The sequence below is a fragment of the Hevea brasiliensis genome, unplaced genomic scaffold (assembly GCF_030052815.1).
Source record: "Hevea brasiliensis isolate MT/VB/25A 57/8 unplaced genomic scaffold, ASM3005281v1 Scaf28, whole genome shotgun sequence".
Taxonomy (NCBI): domain Eukaryota; kingdom Viridiplantae; phylum Streptophyta; class Magnoliopsida; order Malpighiales; family Euphorbiaceae; genus Hevea; species Hevea brasiliensis.
The window spans coordinates 143,784-163,972 of record NW_026614784.1 but is presented as its reverse complement, the minus strand read 5'-3'; the positions used below and the strand labels follow the sequence as shown (position 1 = coordinate 163,972).

The 20,189-nt window shown below is 34.6% G+C and overlaps 1 protein-coding gene across 1 annotated transcript; it reads left to right on the top strand.

The window, feature by feature from the left end:
* Window positions 1-1,528: 1,528 nt before the first annotated feature.
* Window positions 1,529-19,965, top strand: LOC131176929 (uncharacterized). Its single transcript, XM_058141949.1, has 5 exons — window positions 1,529-1,742; window positions 18,704-18,986; window positions 19,082-19,268; window positions 19,351-19,502; window positions 19,695-19,965. The coding sequence occupies exons 1-5, from the start codon at window positions 1,529-1,531 to the stop codon at window positions 19,963-19,965; spliced, it is 1,107 nt and encodes a 368-aa protein (XP_057997932.1).
* The last annotated feature ends 224 nt before the right edge of the window (window positions 19,966-20,189 follow it).

The window sequence follows — 20,189 nt, the reverse complement described above, 5'->3', positions numbered from 1 at the left end:
AAGGACCATTGATATGATGGCATAATATATGGTCTGCTGTCCATAACAGCAGTAGACCATAGTACAGAGAGTAGAACCCTACAAACAGATAATCAATTTTAAGAAGTAGGAGTTGAGAATTTATGACATTTCAGATGATGCCTATCAGTTTTTGGATTCTTGCAGACAGGCAAGGATGGAGTAGCAGTTAGCTGATAGGAGATTAATAGAATGTATGCAGCATGTATTGGGGCTCGTGCCAAGATAGTGGATGATAGACTATGGACTCCCTCGCATTGAGGGGTTATTATGGACGCAGTTTGTGGAATTGTTTATGAATAAATTTGTGCCAAGAAGTTTTAGAGACCAAAAACAGTGGGCCTTTGAGGTCTTAAGATAAAATGGCAGATCTGTAGATGAGTATGCTTCAGAATTCTTAGAGCTGAGCAGGTATGCCCCTATAGTAGTGGCTACAAAAAACATGAAAGTAAAGAGATTTCTAAAGGGGCTAGATAGGAGGTATGCAAACCTAGCTACGTTATCAAATCAACCTTTGAATATAGTGGTGGATAGAGCTAGACAGATTGAAATTAGCTACATGGGAGATGAGGGAAGCAGAGTAAAGAAAAACTAAGCTAAAGGATCATTCAGTATGCCACAGATGAACAGCATGGGTGGCAGCCAAAGCCACCAAAGTGGAAGTGTCAGAGGCAACAAGAAAGCAAGCTTAAAATATAGAGCTAAAGGATTCAGGCCAGGATATGATTCTAGCGGTGGTCAAAGTTTAGGCTATAGCAGTTCAGGTTCTGGTTCGAGGTCCTCCTTGGCACCATGCACACAATGTGGCAGAATTTGCTCAGGGCCTTATTTGGTGAGCTCTAGTGGGTGCTTCAGATGCAGCCAACAGGGTCACTCTGCCAGGGAATGTCCCATGTTTAGCAAACAGATGATGGGTTCATAAGGTTCTGTGGGTAATATGCCTTATCAGATGCATTTAGGTACTTCTAGTATGGCAAGTAGCCAATATAGTGGCCAGCAGGGCTATGGACTTGGTGGACATGGATTTGGAGGAATATCAAGGGGTAGGAGTCAACTTTAGGGTTTTGCAGCTCAAGGCAGAGGCCAAGCTCCAATTTTCACTTTGACTCACCAAGATGCCTAAGCTTTGAATGCTGTTGTGGTAGGTATTCTTCCAGTCTATTCATTAGAGGCACGTGTTTTAATAGATCCGAGTGCTACGCACTCGTTTGTTTCCCCTGTTTTCGCCCTAAGATTGGATAGGAATCTTGTAGCCCTAGAGTATCGCTTGTCTATAGCTACCCCTTTTAGCGACAATCTAGATATAGATATGGTTTTTTCGGGTAGCCCAGTGGTAGTAGATGGAAAGATCCTTCTAGCAGACTTGGTTCCTTTGCCAGTGATGGACTTTGATGTAATCTTGGGAATGGATTAGCTGTCAACTCATTATGCCACCTTAGATTGTACAAATAAAAAGGTGTATTGCCATATACCTAGAATAAAAGAGTTCAGCTTCAATGGTGATAAAAGCATGGCAGCGTATAACTCGGTGTCAACTATCAGTGCTAGGAAGATGATGATGCACGGATGTCAGGGATATTTGGCACTAGTAAAGGACATGTATGCTGAAGGTATAAATATGAAAGATATTCCTATTGTCAGAGAATTTATGGATGCATTTCTTGAGGAGCTTCTAGGGTTACCACCAGAAAGGGAAATGGAGTTTTGTATAGACATTATGCCAGGTACCAACCCCATTTCTATGCCATCTTACTGAAGGAGCGGAAGCATGTTGATTAGTTCATTAGAGCATTGAATTTCAAAAATTTTTCTTCTAGGGTTACATGCATCATGCCACATCTCTTATGTGCCTAATTAATTTCAATGCTCAATTGCATATTAAAACACTTTTAATATGTATTAGGATCTATGTTTGCCATTTAAGATTGTGAATTAAAAAATTAATTCATTTAAACCCTAGTTTAAAAGAGAAGTTAGAGCACTAACTTCTTTGATGCACTATGGATATAATTGGCACCTTTAGGAAGCACCTAGGACCCTAAGTATTGTCCCTCTAGCTTGTCCACACCAATATCACCAATGGGTAGCCCGCAATTTGCTTCTCAAGCCTTTACCAACCAATTATAAATTGGGTTTTTGCCTTTAGAGAGGTTGTATGTGTATATAAGACACTATAAACAATTTCTAGCAATTTTAATTCAAAGGGAATGAAGTGATTCTCTTTGAATTGATGCGGAAAGATGAAGAGAAGAGAGGGAGAGAGGTGTGCCACCACACATAAGAGAGAATGGAGAGATGGCTAATTTTTTTCTTATAACATCTCTTTATATAATTAGGTCAAGTAATCACTTAAACCCTATGCCACGTGTCACCACCACATTGCATCTTATTTTTAATTGACTTAATCACATTAAGCCAAGTGTCAAAGCTAGACTTAATCTTGACTTTGATCACTTTGACAAATGGCAAACTTATATGATGCCATGTGTCACCATCTCATGGTGCCACATGTCACCATGTGTCACCATCTCATGGTGCCACATGTCACCATGTGAAATGACCAAATTACCCTTATATTGTAATTTTGAGTTCTCAACCCAAAATCATTATTTCTCCTCTTTTAATCAATTTATATCAAATATAAATTAATTAATTAATCTCTATTAATTAATTTCTCACAATTAAATTCATATTTAAACACTTTAAATATAAATTTAACTTATACTATACATATAATAATCTAGATTTGGTTTCAAGTCATGCTAGGGACTTTGCAATCTTATTGCAAATCAAACCTATTTAATTAATTATTTAAACTCCTTAATCAATCAATTAGATCACATTTTACTTGGTGATTATCTTGTGTATGTGTGTGACTCACTAGGCTCATCACTAATTGGCAAAGAGATATGATATTAACTCTTAATATTATCAGAACTCTTTCTTACCATAAATGATTTCTCTAAATCATTTTAGGCATCTCATAGACCATGGTTGACACCTAGCATAGCGTGTCATGGCCATCCAATCAGTAACAAGAAATACCTTAAATGAACCTTTAATCATATGTTGCCAAGCACTAGAATCTCTTTGTTACAAAATCCCAATTTGAGCTAGAGTCATGGTTTATGTCAAACCCCATTTGCTATGAATATTATGTTCTCTTTTAATTCCAGTTCTTATTTAATTAGATTTTCTTGTCAGAAACTCTTTTCTGGCTAAATCTGTCTGTCCTGGCTATGAACTTGAAACATCAAGAATAATTAAATGAATATAGGATTTTATCCCTATTTACTTAGGATAATAGATTTCTTCTTGATCAACACCTGTCTCCATATATAACTAGTAAGAGCCAACACATGCTCATATACCCATACACAGTATAAGTATGAAAGCAGTATCAAACTCAAACCACCAATATATAAGATAACTGTATTATCTCAGGTCTAAACATTATATGCACTGATATGATATATGACAATGCATTGACAAGAGTAAACTCCATGTGCTTGTCATATGCATCATTGGTTCGGCCTACTTATCATGTATAAGTGCCTATCATGTTTGTTATATGGCATGAGACTCACCATTCCATCTTATTTATATCTTATATAAATACCTTGGGAACAAACATGATTACAATCTTTCTGGATAAGCCATGTCCTGTGTGAAGTGTCCTCGAATGTGAACCGATTTATGATACTTTGTGCTAGAAATATTGTCACTCATATTCTTAACAACTTAAGAATAGAATTTCTAACAAAATATCAATGGACCTTTTCTATTACACATAAATACATTATGTAAACGGAAAAGTGAAATTGCCTTTTATTAATAAAATATGTACAAGATATGTACTAAATGATATGCTCTAGGGCATACTATTAACACTTACTGGATGGCACAAGCAAAGTTGAAGGAACTGAAGGAGCAATTACAAGAGCTTCTGGACAAGGGTTTCATCCATCCAAGTACTTCACCCTGGGGTGCCTCTATTTTATTTGTAAGGAAAAAGGATAGATCCTTGAGATTGTGCATAGATTACAGGCAATTAAACAAGATGACAATTAAGATTAAGTATCCAATTCCTTAGATTGATGACTTGTTTGACCAACTACAAGGAGCAAGGTACTTTTCAAAAATAGATTTGCAGTGGAGTTATCACTGACTGAGAATTTAAAGCGAGAATGTACCAAAGACTGCATTCATAACAAGATATGATCATTATGAGTTCCTGGTGATGTCTTTTAGACTCACTAATGCACCAGCAACCTTTATGGACTTAATGAATAGGGTGTTTAGGCCATTCCTGGATCACTTTGTCATTGTATTTATAGATGAAATTTTAGTATATTCCCACACTAAAGAAGAGCATGTTTGGCATCTGAGGATGGTGTTGCAGACATTAAGGGAGCACCAGTTATATGCCAAATTTTCAAAATGTGAATTTTGGCTGGAGGGCATCTCATTCTTTGGACTTGTGGTTTCTAGTGAAGGTATTCAAGTGGATCCCAAGAAGATTGAGGCAGTAACTGACTGGCTTAGGCCTACAACAGTCACTAAAGTGCAGAGTTTTCTAGGCCTGGCAGGCTATTATTGATGCTTCATCAGAATTTTTCCAGGATAGTAGGTCTCTTAACCAAGTTAACTTGAAAGAATGTCCCATTCTTCAGGTCAGACGAGTGTGAGGAAAGCTTCCACAAACTTAAGGACTGTCTAACTATGGCCCCTGTGTTGACATTGCCGGTAAATGGTGAAGGATACATGGTTTACTGTGAAGCTTCCATGGTTGGGTTGGGGTGTGTCTTAATGCAGATGAAAAGGTAGTGGCCTATGCTTCAAGACAACTAAAGAGGCACAAGCAGAACTGCCTCACCCATGATTTGGAGATGGTGGCTATGGGCTTTGCACTAAAGATCTAGAGGCATTATCTGTTAGCAGTATGCCCTAGAGCATATCATTTAGTATGTATCTTGTACATATTTTATTAATAAAAGGTAATTTCACTTTTCTGTTTGCATAATATATTTATGTGTAATAGAAAAAGTCCATTGATATTTTATTAAAAATTCTATTCTTAAGTTGTTAAGAATATGAGTGACAGTATTTCTAGCACAAAGTATCATAAATTGATTCACAATTGAGGATACTTCACAATAAGGACATGACTTATCCAGAAAGATTGTAATCATATTTGTTCCCAAGGTATTTATATGAAATATAAATAAGATGGAATGGTGAGTCTCATGCCATATAAAAAACATGATAGGCACTTATATATGATAAGTAGGCCAAACCAGTGACGCATATGACAAGCACATAGAGTTTACTCTTGTCAATGCATTGTCATATATCTTATCAGTGCATATAATCTTTGGACCTGAGATAACACAGTTATCTTGTATATAAGTGGTTTGAATTTGATTCTGCTTTCATACTTGTACTGTGTATGGGTATATGGGCATGTGTTGGCTCCTACTAGTTATATATGGAGGTAGGTGTTGATCAAGATGGAATCTGTTACCCTAAGTAAATAGGGATAAAATCCTATGTTCATTTAATTGTTCTTGATGTTTCAAGTTCCTGGCCAGGACAGACAGATTTAGTCAGAAAAGAGTTTCTGATAAAAAAATCTAATTAATCAAGAACTGGAATTAAAAGAGAACATAATATTCATAGTGAATGGGGTTTGACATTGTAACACCCCTATTTGTATAGCCTGGTATATTTCACTATTTCGGTGACCAGTGTCGGTCTGGATAACTTAGGAGATTAGATCCACACTTAAGACAACTAGATAAGCCCTGAACACAAATAATTAGTAATTTTTAATTAGTTAAGTATAAATAAGAAAAACAGAACACAAGAAGTTAAATGAGCCGAGAGTCACAGCGATGGGTGACTTTCTCGGGAAGGATTATGAAGTCGATTTAAACTCAAATTTTGAACCGTAAAATGTGATGCCGCGGTCCTTAAGACTATTGCGAACACAGTGGAAAGGATAAAATCACGAAAAAGAATTGTTAAGCCGGTCAAATAATTAGGTCAGAGATCCGGAAGAAATATTGAATTATTTGCAAACCGGGTCGAACCGGCAAGGGGCAATTTGGTCAATTAACCTCGAGAGCTGACTCCTGACCTAACTGTCAAATAAAATTGGAGAAAAGAAAATTTCAGCATCGGAAATTAAATTAAAAAACTAATGAAAAAATAGACAGAAAAAAAAAAAGAAAAAGGAAAAGTGAAAAATGATGACATCATGCATGATGCAATAAACATAATAATAAAAAAATTAAATTTGGATTAATTTGTGGTCTTCCATAAAGGATTAATTTATAAAAGAAAGAAAAAAAGAAAGTCATCTTCTACAATTGCCATTCCATCTCTTCTCTCTCAACTCTCTCACTTTTCTTATCTTCCTCCATTGAAGCTTATTAAAAAGCTTCTTAAACCCAAAAATTAAGCCATAAAATTTATAGATTTCTTGGTTAAAACTTTTAGTTGAGTCTTGTTAAGAATATTGAAGAGAGAAAAATTGAAGAAAACTTGAAGAATCAAGTAGTTAGGAAGCTCCATTTGAGGTAAGCTCCCTTGCTTAACTTTGATTTAGTTATAAGTATAGAAGTAAGAATTAAATAGTAGGATTACATGAAAATATAAAAGGAAGCATGCCTATCTAGAATCCTATGAATTTTGGCCAGCAGTAGATTAATATTGTAATGGGTGTTTTGACGCAAATAATAAAGTGGTTAAGTGTAAATGAATGTATGAGTATTAAATATGTATTTAGAATTCAATAAATGTAACAAATTGGTGAATTAGGGTTTGGACCTAGGGTTTTGGAAGTCAAAAATTGGAGAATTGGTCAAATGGTGTGTTTGACCTTGTTTGAGCTGCAAAATGGTCATTTGTGACCAATTGAGGTGTGTTGGAAGTGTTAGAATTAGGTTTAAATTCGGATTGATAAGGGACCTGCTGCAGGCAGCATGACCAAGGTCCATTTCAGGGACCAAAACTGAAAATTTACCAACCCAATTGGTGTGAGACTAATTGCGAATGAAACTAGATACAAAATGACACATTTTTCATTAAGGAATCCTGCCCAAAAAGTGACTAAAACCTAGTGAACAAATTGATGAAATCCGGATTAGGCAATCTGACCTGTACAAAAATGACCAAATGAATAATGTTTGTTCATTTAGCCTTAACTTGGACTAGACAGGTCTAAATGACCTGAAATTTTACCAGTAGAATTTTGAGATATAGACCTAAAACTTTTATGAAGAACAAAAACCCAAATTGTGCCCTTAACTAAGTCATTTAGCCACCTAAAATTGGTGACCTAAAACTGCCAGAACACAGAATTTGCCCAGAAAATCTGGGTTAGACCAATTCGGTAGCCATGATACAAATGGCTATAACTTGAGTTACAAAACTCCAATTGGAGTGATTCAAAAAGGAGAATAAATTTAAGACAATAACGAACAATTTCTATGAAGAAAACTTAGCCAAATTCTAACAGCAACATGACCAATGAAACAGTGCAACATAGGACACCAAAACTGAAAATTTGCAAATTTGCCTAAAAGACTTAATTGAGTAAACAACCAAAACCAACAAATTTTGTAACCAAAATGTGGTATGCAAGTGATATTGGAATTCCCATACCTCTTAAGCATTAGAAAGTCAATAAATTGACTTAAATAGTATAATGAATAGTAACCCTAAAATACAAATTTTAAAGAACGCCAAGTTTAGCGTATTAAAGCTAGGTAAAAGTAAATTTGAAATTATTTTTGGATTTATGATAAGTTATAATACTGAAACATTATGAAATTATGTATTTCAGTGGAAAAGAATACCGAGAAAGAATCCGAGGGATCGAGTCAAGGCCAAGAAGCGACTCGTATAAGGTTTGTGCACAATATAGAATTTCTGTAAATTTTCTTTTGTACATCGTTTTGAATGAATTGAAATATTGAATTGTGATATCATCGTCTTGAAATATTTATTATGCTTTTAATTTAAATTATTGAAAGTTTAATTGTGTATATTTGAAATGGCAATAAATGTTTAGTAAATTATTAAGATAGTTTTGAAACCACAGTGTCATGACCATATATTTGAATACCTCACTAGCATACTAGTGGAGGAAATCAGTTTCAAATTTTGATTCCTTCTTTGGCTGAAGTGTTGAGGTGTGTGCCAGTAGAAGAAGAAAAAGAATGGGTTCCCATATATTTGAGCTAGCTAGCCTTGTGTTGTGACTTCTCTTTAGCCTCTGGCTATTAAGATGATATTTGTTTCGAATGGCATGATATAACTATGTGTTTTTATGAAATTTATTTTGAGACTTTTGAAATGAAATTGTTTGGATTAAAATCTTATAAATCATGTTTTGAATCTATATTTTATGTTCAGTTTAATTTTTGAATAAATATGATTTAAATTCCACATAAAGATTATTTTAGTGTGTTGTGCACCACTGAGTCCTAGTACTCGATGGTCATTATTATGTCATGAGATATAGAGACTAGAGGAGCAGCACAGTGAGCTGCTGAGGATTGAGGAGCTACCTATTCTGAAGTTTGTCGGGTATATTTTATACCCTGATTGTAAAAATATTTTGATGTATGTAAATGTATGTAACTGTATGGACATGTAAAATTGGTTAGGAGCAGTTGTATAAAGCTTGTATTAAATTTTAGTTTGGATTTTTCCTAATGTAAATTTTTAGAATGATGTATCTAAATTGTTTTATCTTTATTGAAATATGAATGGAAATATTTTGCTTTAATTTGAATGAAATTGAATTATAGTATTTTGTTGATGTTGAATTTTAGAAATTGAGAAATGATGTTGAAATTGGTTGGGATGGATGTTAAATTGATGAAGTTGTTGAGATAAATCTTTGGAAGTGCTTTTTACAGGTATTTGAAGAACTGTTTTATAAAAATACAGATGACACTCTATCGAAATTTTTATAAAATTTGCGAAAAAATAAAATGGAACAAAAATTTTAACTAGTTTTCAAACTCTAATTAAATGTTTTAATACCTAGTAGAAAATGCTCACCACTTATGAAAGTAAGAAAATTGTTTTAAAATCCCTTACAGAGTACTTAATGAGTTATCGGTAGGTGAAGTTCGATAGTTTATTAGGTATTCTACGGGATCATGTTATGCCTTACAGAGGGGTAAGGTGTGACAGGCATAAACCATGACTCCAGCTCGAATTGGGATTTTATAACAAAGAGATTCTAGTGCATGGTAACATATGATTAAAGGTTTATTTAAGGTATTCCTTGTTACTGATTGGGTGGCCATGGCACGCTATGCTAGGTGTCAACCATGGTCTATCAGATGCCTAAAATGATTTAGAGAAATCATTTATGGTAAGAAAGAGTTCTAATGATATTAAGAATTAATATCATATCTTATTGCCAATTAGTGATGAGCCTAGTAAGTCACACACATACACAAGATAATCACCAAGTAAAATGTAATTTAATTGATTAATTAAAGACTTTAATTAATTAATTAAATATGTTTGGTTTGCAATAAGATTGCAAAGTCCCTAGCATGACTTGAAACTAAATCTAGGTTATTGGATGTATAATATAAGTTAAATTTATATTTAAAGTGTTTAAATATGAATTTAATTGTGAGAAATTAATTAATAGAGATTAATTTATTAATTTATATTTGATATAAATTGATTTGAAGAGGAGAAATAATGATTTTGGGTTGAGAACTTAAAATTACAACATAAGGGTAATTTGGTCATTTCACATGGTAACATGTGGCACCATGAGATGGTGACACATGGCACCATATTAGATTGCCATTTGTCTTCCTATCATGTAAGATGATCAAAGTCAAGATTAATTCTAGCTTTGACACATGGCTTAATGTGGTTGGTTCAATTAAAAATAAGATGCAATGTGGAGGTAACATGTGGCATAGGGTTTAAGTGATGACCTAATTATAAAAGGAAAAAGAAAAAAAGAAACACTCACTCTTATTTTCTCTCTAGGTGGTGGAACCTCTTCCTCCTTCTCTTCTCTTCATCTTGTCTCATCAATTCAAAGAGAATTGCCCAAATTTCTTTGAATTAAAATTGCTAGAAATTGTTTCTAGTGTTCTATACATATTATAACCTCTCTAAAGGTAAGAACCCAATTTATAATTGGTTGGCAAAGGCTTGAGAAGCAAATTGGGCACTGCCCATTGGTGATCTTAGTGTGGACAAGCTAGAGGGACAACACTTGGGGTCCTAGGTGCTTCCTAAAGGTGCCAATCACATCCATAGTGCATCAAAGAGGTTAGTGCTCTAACTCCTCTTTTAAACTAGGGTTTAAATGAATTAATTTGTTAATTCACAATCTTGAATGGAAAACATAGATCCTAATACATATTAGAAGTGTTTTAATATACAATTGAGCATTGAAATTAATTAGGCACATAAGAGATATGGTATGATGCATGTAACCCTAAAAGAAAAGTTTTTGAAATTCAATGCTCTAATGAACTATTCACCATGCTTTCGCTCCTTCAATTGGTATCAGAGCCACTATATTTGCCATTTAGATTGTTTAATATGAGATTTAATTGTGTGATTTAACCAAATTTTGATTGATTCATTGCTAGTTGGAATGATATATGTGGCGGCATGCTTTGTGCACCAATGGTGCGCATGGTTTGGGTTACCCCAAATGGTGCGCATGGTTACTGGTGATTTTTTATACAATTGTTGTATATGAATTAAGGCCCACACTTAATTAAATTGTTTAATTAAGAATTTTAATCTCAAAATTAAATTTTGATTCAATTGTTTGAATAAGATTCAAATCTGAATTTTTAAATTTGTTTGAATGAGATTCAAATATGAAATTTTAAATTTGTTTGAATGAGATTCAAATCTGAATTTTTAAATTTGTTTAAATAAGATTCAAATATGAAATTTTAAATTTGTTTGAATGAGATTCAAATCTGAATTTTTAAATTTGTTTAAATGAGATTCAAATTTGAATTTTAAATTTGTTTGAATGAGATTCAAATCTGCATTTTTTAGTTAAATATGAGATATTCAATTTAATTTTAGTATGTATGTTTTATTTAATTGTTAAATGGTAATATGCATGATGGATGATCATGGATAATAAAAGACCAATGTGATTGGATTTATTTCTTTTATTTTTATTTGGGTTGTAAAATAATTAATTTTATTTTTGGTGGCATGTATTATAAGTGTTGTAATAATTTGGGTTGTAATTTCATTTATTAAAAGACTTTAAAGTCCATATTCTTATAGATTCGCCTTGGTATTCCAAGGATTACTATGTAATTGGATTGCAAGAAGATCAAGGAGGTCAAGAGCATTGGTGGGACCAGTGGAAGGAATTCAAGATCAATTATTGATTATGTACTTCTTTAGCAACTTTTGTAAAATGAATGAATGAAATGCACCTAGGAATGCCCTGATTCAATTCTTGGTAGCTGAGAATTGAATCCCTTATAAAGTCCATGATCATACCATATTTATTGTTTATCCATGTATGCATGAGATGTATGGGAATATATGCAAGTATATGATATATGCATGCTAATTGGATAATGTGCAAAGTGAGACCATAATAGTAATCAAGCTGACCACTAAATCTTCCAAACAAATGATTAAGTTGAAAATGGTATAATTAAGGTAATTATATCATGGGCCCTTCATTGAGGCAATTATTTTAAGAAATTTAAATACTTGCATATGGTGCAATTAATTTAAGAGATTTTCTTAAGAATAATTGTTAAGCATGAGATGTTATAAATATGTAAATGGTTTGGTGGCCATGGATATGCCTAAGGATATTAAAATTATTTGCATGTTTACTGACTCAATGGGATCAACTTAACTAATGCAAGATAAGTCAATAATGGATGTGCCTGAGATTTTGAGCATTAGGGGCTAGCTAAATGATTGAACCTCACATGAGATGTGATGGGCAAGGAGTTGCTCACTTATAGTTTATTGTAATTCCAACAATAGATGTGCCTGAGGATAATCAATAAGAATATAAAAATTCAATCACCTACTAGAAATCCATCCAAACTAGGATTTTCATTTCCTACTTTGGAAGTGTAGGATTCGCCAAGTTAGTGAGAGCACCAATTTGATTAATGGACCATAATCATTTTGGTTAATTACTTGATATATTTACTAATTAATCTAGTTATTTCTACAGTTATTCTTCTGATAATAATGAGCACATAACAACCACCACCATCCAATATCCTTGCGAGCATACTTGATCACAATAGGTTGACAGGATCTAATCTTTCTGATTGGCTAAGAAATTTAAAACTTGTCCTGAACCTAGAATGTATTGGATATGTTCTAGACTCAAATGTTCCTAGTCCCTTACCTCCAGAGGCCCCTCAAGAGGAACATGACACTTTGGACAAGTGGAAGGAGCATGATATCAGAGCCAAGTATTACATGCTTGCTTCGATGAGTAATGAGTTACAGAAGCAGCAGGAGAACATGCAGAGTGTAAGTGAGATCCTCCTTCACATATAAGAGTTGTATGGTGAGCATAGTAGGAGTGCTAGGTATGAGATATCTAGGCAGCTGTTCCACATGAGGATGTCTGAGGGACAGAATGTAGGAGATCATGTCCACAAGATGATTCGGCTTATTGAGCAACTAGAACATCTTGACTTTAACATGGATTTCCAACTGCAAAAGGATTTGATCCTTCAGTCTCTACCTGAGTCATTTGGGAATTTTGTGACAAATTTCCATATGACTAAGCAGGAATACACCTTGGATGGTTTACTTAACATGCTTGTCATTGACCAAAAGAATATGCCGGGCAATAAAGGAAAAGAGGTAACTTTGATTGCATCTTCTTCTGCTGGAAAGTCCAACAAGAAGAAGGGCAATAAGAAAAAGAAACCTCAAGTTCTAGGACCTTCCAAGAAGATATCCAAACAAGGAAGACCAAAGCTAATAAAGGCAAAGGATAGTGTTTCCACTGCCAGAAGGATGGGCACTGGAAAAGAAACTGCCCAGAGTATCTTGCGTCTTTGAAGGACAAGAAGGATACACCTTTAGAAGGTATGTTTATATCTTGTTATTTAGATGCTGATGATGCTCATAGTTCATCTACAGCTTGGGTTTTAGATACTGATGCAAGTTCTCACATTTCTTATGATATGCAGGAACTAGCAAACAGTAGCAGCTTGCATGCTCGAGATGTTAGACTATAGATTGGCGATGGCTCAATTGTTGAAGCTTTAGCCATAGGATCTAAATCTTTTTACATGTGTGGACATGTTTTGTGTTTGAATAATATTTTGTATGTGCCTGATGCTTTTAAGAACATCACTTCTATATCTAGTTTGACTACAAATGGTTATGAATTTTAGTTCACAGATGATGTTTGCAATATTTATTTTGGAAATAAATATGTTGGCTCAGGTTATATGCATGATGGTCTTTATTATTTGGATAATAATAATAAACACAAAATGAATGCAAGCAATCTAAAAGAATGCAATGCCATGATGAAAATCAACTCAAGTTCAAAATATATTTGGCACTTAAGATTAGGTCATGTTGCAAAAGATAGGATTGCAAAACTGGAGAAAATGGGAATTTTATCCTCATTGGGTTCTGAACCTACTCCAACTTGTGAATCCTACCTTCATCACAAAATGACTAGATCACTCTTTGTTGGACAAGGACTAAGTGCTGAAAATATTTTAAAACTAATACATAGTGATGTATGTGGTCCATTTAAGGAAATGGCTAGAGGTGGTTTTCATTTCTTTATTACCTTTACTGATGATAAATCAAGGTTTAGGTATTTGTATTTGATGAAATACAAATATGAATCCTTTCAAAAGTTTAAAGAATTTAAATCTGAAGTAGAAAATCAAACAAGAAAAAATATTAAAACTCTTCGATCATATCATGGAGGTGAATATTTAAGTACTGAATTTGATGAATACTTAAAAGAACATGACATTATTTCCCAGCTGACTGCTCCAGGAATACCACAGTTGAATGGTGTATCTGAAAGGAGAAATTGTACCATATTAGATATGGTACACAGTATGATGAGCTATACCGATATGCCAGTCTCCTTTTAGGGATTTACATTAGAATCAGCTTTGCATATTCTGAATAGGATTTCATCAAAATCAGTTTCTTCCACACCTTATGAGATATGGCATGGAAGAAAATTAAGTCTTAAGCATGTTAAGATTTGGGGTTGTCCAGATTATATCAAAAAGCTAAACACTGATAAATTGGAAACCAGATCAGAAAAAGGTTGATTTGTTGGATATCCAAAAGAGAGTTTTGGATATTATTTTTATTTGCCTACATCACAAAAAAGTTGTGGTAAGTAGAGATGCCACATTTATTGAACAACAGTTTATTCAAGAAGGAGGCAAAGAAAGGAAAATAGAGTTAGAATTGGAGAATTCTGACCAACCAACAGATCAAATGGATATAGATCCATCTAGTCAACCTACACCTATTGATGAAACATCTATAGTAATGCCTCGTAGATCAACCAGGATATCTCAGCCACCAGTGAGATATGGTTTTCATCATAAAGATGAACAAGAGTTATTTACTTATTAAGAAGTAGATCATGGAGATGATCTACTTACCTTTAAAGAAGCTATATCAGATATAGACTCTTTAAAATGGATTAAAGCTATGAAATCTGAAATTGATACCATGTATAAGAACCAAGTTTGGGATCTTGTTGACCCACCTGAAGGTATTGTACCTATAGGGAATAAATGAGTTTTCAAGAAGAAAATGGTTCTAATGGAAAGGTAGAGACCTATAAAGCAAGGCTAGTAGCGAAAGGGTTTCGCCAAAGGCAAGGAATCGACTATGAGGAGACTTTCTCCCCTGTTGCCATGCTTAAATCAATTAGGATTCTATTAGTAATAGCTGCATACTATGATTATGAGATTTGGCAAATGGATGTCAAAACAGCTTTCCTCAATGGATACATTGAAGAAAACATTTTTATGGAACAACCTAGGAGTTTTGAATCCCAAGATGGTACCAAGGTATGCAAGCTAAAGCGATCCATTTATGGGTTGAAACAAGCTTTGAGGAGTTAGAACATCCATTTTGATGAAGCCATTAAGTCATTTGGTTTTATAAAAAATGTGGATGAACCATATGTATATAAAAAGGTTAGTAGTGATAGTGCTATCACTTTCCTTATCTTGTATGTGGATGACATTCTGTTGATAGGTAATGACATAGGTATGTTGACAACTGTCAAGGTATGGTTATCAAATACATTCTCCATGAAAGACTTAGGGGACGCAACCTATATTCTTGGAATTCGCATCTATAGAGATAGAGCAAAAAGAATAATTGATTTATCCCAAAGTCTATACTTGGAAAAAGTGTTAAAGAGGTTTAACATGCTTAATTCCAAAAGAGGATTGTTACTAGTGAGATATGGTATGCACCTTTCTAAAGAGATGTCTCCAAAAACACCTGAAGAAAGAGATAAAATGGCCAGGATTCCATATGCTTTGGCTATTAGAAGTTTGATGTATGCAATGATGCAATGATGTGTACTAGGCCGAATTCCATATGATGTTAGTTTGACTAGCAGGTTTCAATCCAATCCAGGTTTGGAACACTAGATAGCTGTCAAGAATATCCTTAAGTACTTGAGAAGAACTAAGGATTTATTATTGATTTATAGAGGTAGTGACTTGCAATTGGATGGTTATACTGATTCTGATTTCCAATCAGATATCGATGATAGAAAGTTTACCTCTGGGTTTGTGTTCATTTGTAATGGAGGTGCAGTCAGTTGGAAGAGTTCCAAACAGAGTATGACTGCTGATTCCATAATAGAGGCTGAGTATATTACTGCATCAGATGCTGCAAAAGAAGGTGTTTTGATAAAGAAGTTTGTGGTAGAACTTGCAGAAGTTCCTACCATTGAATCAGCAATTCCACTTTACTATGACAGTAATGGAGTAGTCATATAGGCTAAGGAATCCCGGTATCACTAGAAATCCAAACACATAGAAAGGCGCTACCACATTATCAGAGAACTAGTTGGGCGAGGTGATGTAGCCATGCAGAAAATAGCATCAGCTGAAAATCTAGCTGATCCATTCACGAAGCCTATGTCACAAGCTCAATTAGACTGACATCTTGAGAAGATTGGTCTAAGATATTGTAATGAATGGCTTTAGTGCTAGTCGGAGATTGTTAGTAGTATGCCCTAGAGCATATCATTTAGTATGTATCTTGTACATATTTTATTAATAAAAAGCAATTTCACTTTTTTGTTTACATAATATATTTATTTGTAATAAAAAGGTACGTTGATATTTTGTTAGAAATTCTATTCTTAAGTTGTTAAGAATATGAGTGACAGTATTTTTAGCACAAAGTATCATAAATTGGTTAACAACCGAGGATACTTCACAATAAGGACATGGCTTATCCAGAAAGATTGTAATCATGTTTGTTCTCAAGGTATTTATATGAGATATAAATAAGATGGAATGGTGAGTCTCATGCCATATACCAAACATGATAGGCACTTATACATGATAAGTAGACTGAACCAGCGACGCATATGACAAGCACATGGAGTTTACTCTTGTCAATGCATTGTCATATATCATATCAGTGCATATAATCTTTAGGCCTAAGATAACACAGTTATCTTGTATATAGGTGATTTGAGTTTGATACTAATTTCATACTTGTACTGTGTATGGGTATATGGGCATGTGTTGGCTCTCACTAGTTATATATGGAGGTAGGTGTTGATCAAGATGGAATCTGTTACCCTAAGTAAATAGGGATAAAATCCTATGTTCATTTAATTGTTCTTGATGTTTCAAGTTCCTAGCCAGAACAGACAGATTTAGTCAGAAAAGAGTTTTTGACAAGAAAATCTAATTAATTAAGAACTGAAATTAAAAGAGAATATAATATTCATAGCAAATGGGGTTTGACATAAACCATGACTCCTGTTCGAATTGGGATTTTGTAACAGAGAGATTCTAGTGCATGGTATCATATCATTAAAGGTTTATTTAAGGTATTCCTTGTTATTGATTGGGTGGCCATGGCACGCTATGTTAGGTGTCAACCATGGTCTATCAGATGCCTAAAATGATTTAGAGAAATCATTTATGGTAAGAAAGAGTTCTGATGATATTAAGAGTCAATATTATATCTTATTGCCAATTAGCGATGAGCCTAGTAAGTCACACACATACACAAGATAATCACCAAGTAAAATGTGATTTAATTGATTAATTAAAGATTTTAATTAATTAATTAAATAGGTTTGGTTTGCAATAAGATTGCAATGTCCCTAGCATGACTTGAAACCAAATCTAGGTTATTGGATGTATAGTATAAGTTAAATTTATATTTAAAGTGTTTAAATATGAATTTAATTGTCAGAAATTAATTAATAGAGAATAATTAATTAATTTATATTTGATATAAATTGATTTGAAGAGGAGAAATAATAATTTTGGGTTGAGAACTCAAAAATTACAATATAAGGGTAATTTGGTCATTTCACATTGTGAATGGCAAGCTAATCTGGTGCCATGTGTCACCATCTCATGGTGCCATGTGGCACCATGAGATGGTGACACATGGCACTAGATTAGCTTGCCATTTGTCTTCCTATCATGTAAGATGATCAAAGTCAAGATTAAGTCTAGCTTTGACACTTGGCTTAATGTGGTTAGGTCAATTAAAAATAAGATGCAATGTGGAGGTGACATGTGGCATAGGGTTAAGTGATGACCTAGTTATAAAAGGGAAAAGAAAAGAAGAAACACTCACTCTTATTTTCTCTCTAGGTGGTGGCACCTCTTCCTCCTTCTCCTCTTTTCATCTTGTCTCATCAATTCAAAGAGAATTACCCAAATTTCTATAAATTAAAATTACTAGAAATTGTTTCTAGTGTTCTATACATACATACAACCTCTCTAAAGGTAAGAACCCAATTTATAATTGGTTGGCAAAAGCTTGAGAAGCAAATTAGGGGCTGCCCATTGGTGATCTTAGTGTGGACAAGCTAGAGGGACAACACTTAGGGTCCTAGGTGCTTAATGGTGCCAATCACATCCATAGTGCATCAAAGAGGTTAGTGCTCTAACTCCTCTTTTAATCTAGGGTTTAAATGAATTAATTTGTTAATTCACAATCTTGAATGATAAACATAGATCCTAATGCATATTAAAAGTGTTTTAATATGCAATTGAGCATTGAAATTAATTAGGCACATAAGAGATGTGGTATGATGCATGTAACCCTAGAAGAAAATATTTTGAAATTCAATGCTCTAACCAACTAATCACCATGCTTCTGCTTTTTCACTGTCTGTATGGTGAGGTGTACGAGATATACAGCGACCATAAAAGCTTAAAGTATATTTTTTAGCAAAGGGACTTAAATCTGAGGCAGAAGAGATAGATGGAACTTCTAAAGGATTATGACTGCTCCATTCAGTACCATCTTGGGAAGGCAGATAGAGTGACAAATGCCTTAAGCCGAAAGTCTTTTGGCAGTTTGGCCCATATATCAGTGGAAAGGAGACCATTAATTTGAGAGATATAGGAGTTGACGAACCAAGGTTTGATTCTGGATATTTCAGATGAGGGTGCATTGCTAGCCCACTTTAGGCTGAGGATAGACTTGCGGGACAGAATTAGAGTATCCCAGCACAGAGACTCGCAATTAATGAGAATTGTAGAAACAGTACAACAAGGGGAAGATTGTGAATTTGGATTTGCTGCAGATGGTGCTCTTATGCAAGGCTCTAGGATATGTGTGCCAAATGTGGACAACCTTAGAGCTGAGATCATGCAAGAGGCACACTATGCACCTCATAATGTCCACCCAGGCTTTACCAATATGTACAATAATGTGAAGGATAGGTATTAGTGAAATGGAATAAAGAGAGACATAGCAGATTTTGTGTCTAAGTGCTTGACTTGTCAGAAGGTAAATTTTGAACATCAGAAGCCATCAGGGAAGTTGTTAGAGATCCCTATCCCAGAGTGGAAGTGGGCAATGATTACTATGGATTTCTTCGTACTACACGCGGATATGACTCAATATGCGTGATAGTGGATCACTTAACCAAGTCAGCTCATTTCTTACCTGTACGGACCACTTACTTTGTTGCTCAATATGCCAGGCTCTATATATGTAAGATAGTCAGATTACATGGAGTTTTCTGCTTCCATAATATCTGACAGGGGGCCCTAGTTCACTTCTTGATTTTGGTGAAAGTTGCAGGAGGTACTTGGCAGACAACTGAACTTCAGTACAGCCTTCCACTCTCAGACAGATGGACAGTCAAAGAGGACAATTCAGACACTCAAAGATATGCTTCGTATGTGTGTCCTAGACTTTAGGGGACAATGGGATGATCAATTGCCCTTGATAAGGTTTGCCTACAATAACAGCTATCATTCCAACATCGGAATGGCACCTTATGAGGCACTATATGGTAGAAAGTGTAGGTCCCCTCTATGTTAAACAGAAGTTAGAGAGGCAAAGGCACATGATGTAGACCTAGCGCAATATACCTCAGAAATGATTCCTTAGATTAGAGAACATCTGAAAATAGCTTTCAGCAGGCAGAAGAGTTATGTAGAGCCTAGGCGGAAGGATATAGAGTTTGTAGTAGGTGACTATGTATTTCTGAAGGTCTCCCTTTTGAAGGGAGTTATGAGTTTTGAGAAGAAGGACAAGGGGGCACCCCGATATATAGGGCCTTTTAAGGTTACAAATAGAGTGGAAGCGGTTGCCTATCGGTTAGAGTTACTGCCAAACCTTTCTCATGTCCACCCTGTATTCCACGTCTCCATGCTTAGGAAGTACATACCTAATCCTTCCTATGTACTGTAACCTGATACAGTGGAGTTGAATGGAAACTTGACTTTTGAGGAGCAATTAGTATCCGTAGTGGACTATCAGATGAGATAGTTGAGGTCAAAGTAGATCCCTATGGTTAAGGTTTTGTAGAGGAGCCAGTCAGTGGAAAAATGCACCTAAGAGTTAGAGCAAGACATGCACAGTAAGTACCCTTACTTGCTCAATATGTAACCCTATAATTTTATTCTGCCTTATAT

Excerpts from the sequence above, each read along its gene's own strand:
- LOC131176929 (XM_058141949.1), top strand. The coding sequence starts at position 1,529 with ATGGCAGCGTATAACTCGGTGTCAACTATCAGTGCTAGGAAGATGATG. Across the intron at positions 1,743-18,703 it reads TTGTATAGACATTATGCCAG|ATGAGGGTGCATTGCTAGCC; the intron begins GTACCAACCCCA and ends TGGATATTTCAG. Across the intron at positions 19,503-19,694 it reads GATCAATTGCCCTTGATAAG|GCAGAAGAGTTATGTAGAGC; the intron begins GTTTGCCTACAA and ends AGCTTTCAGCAG.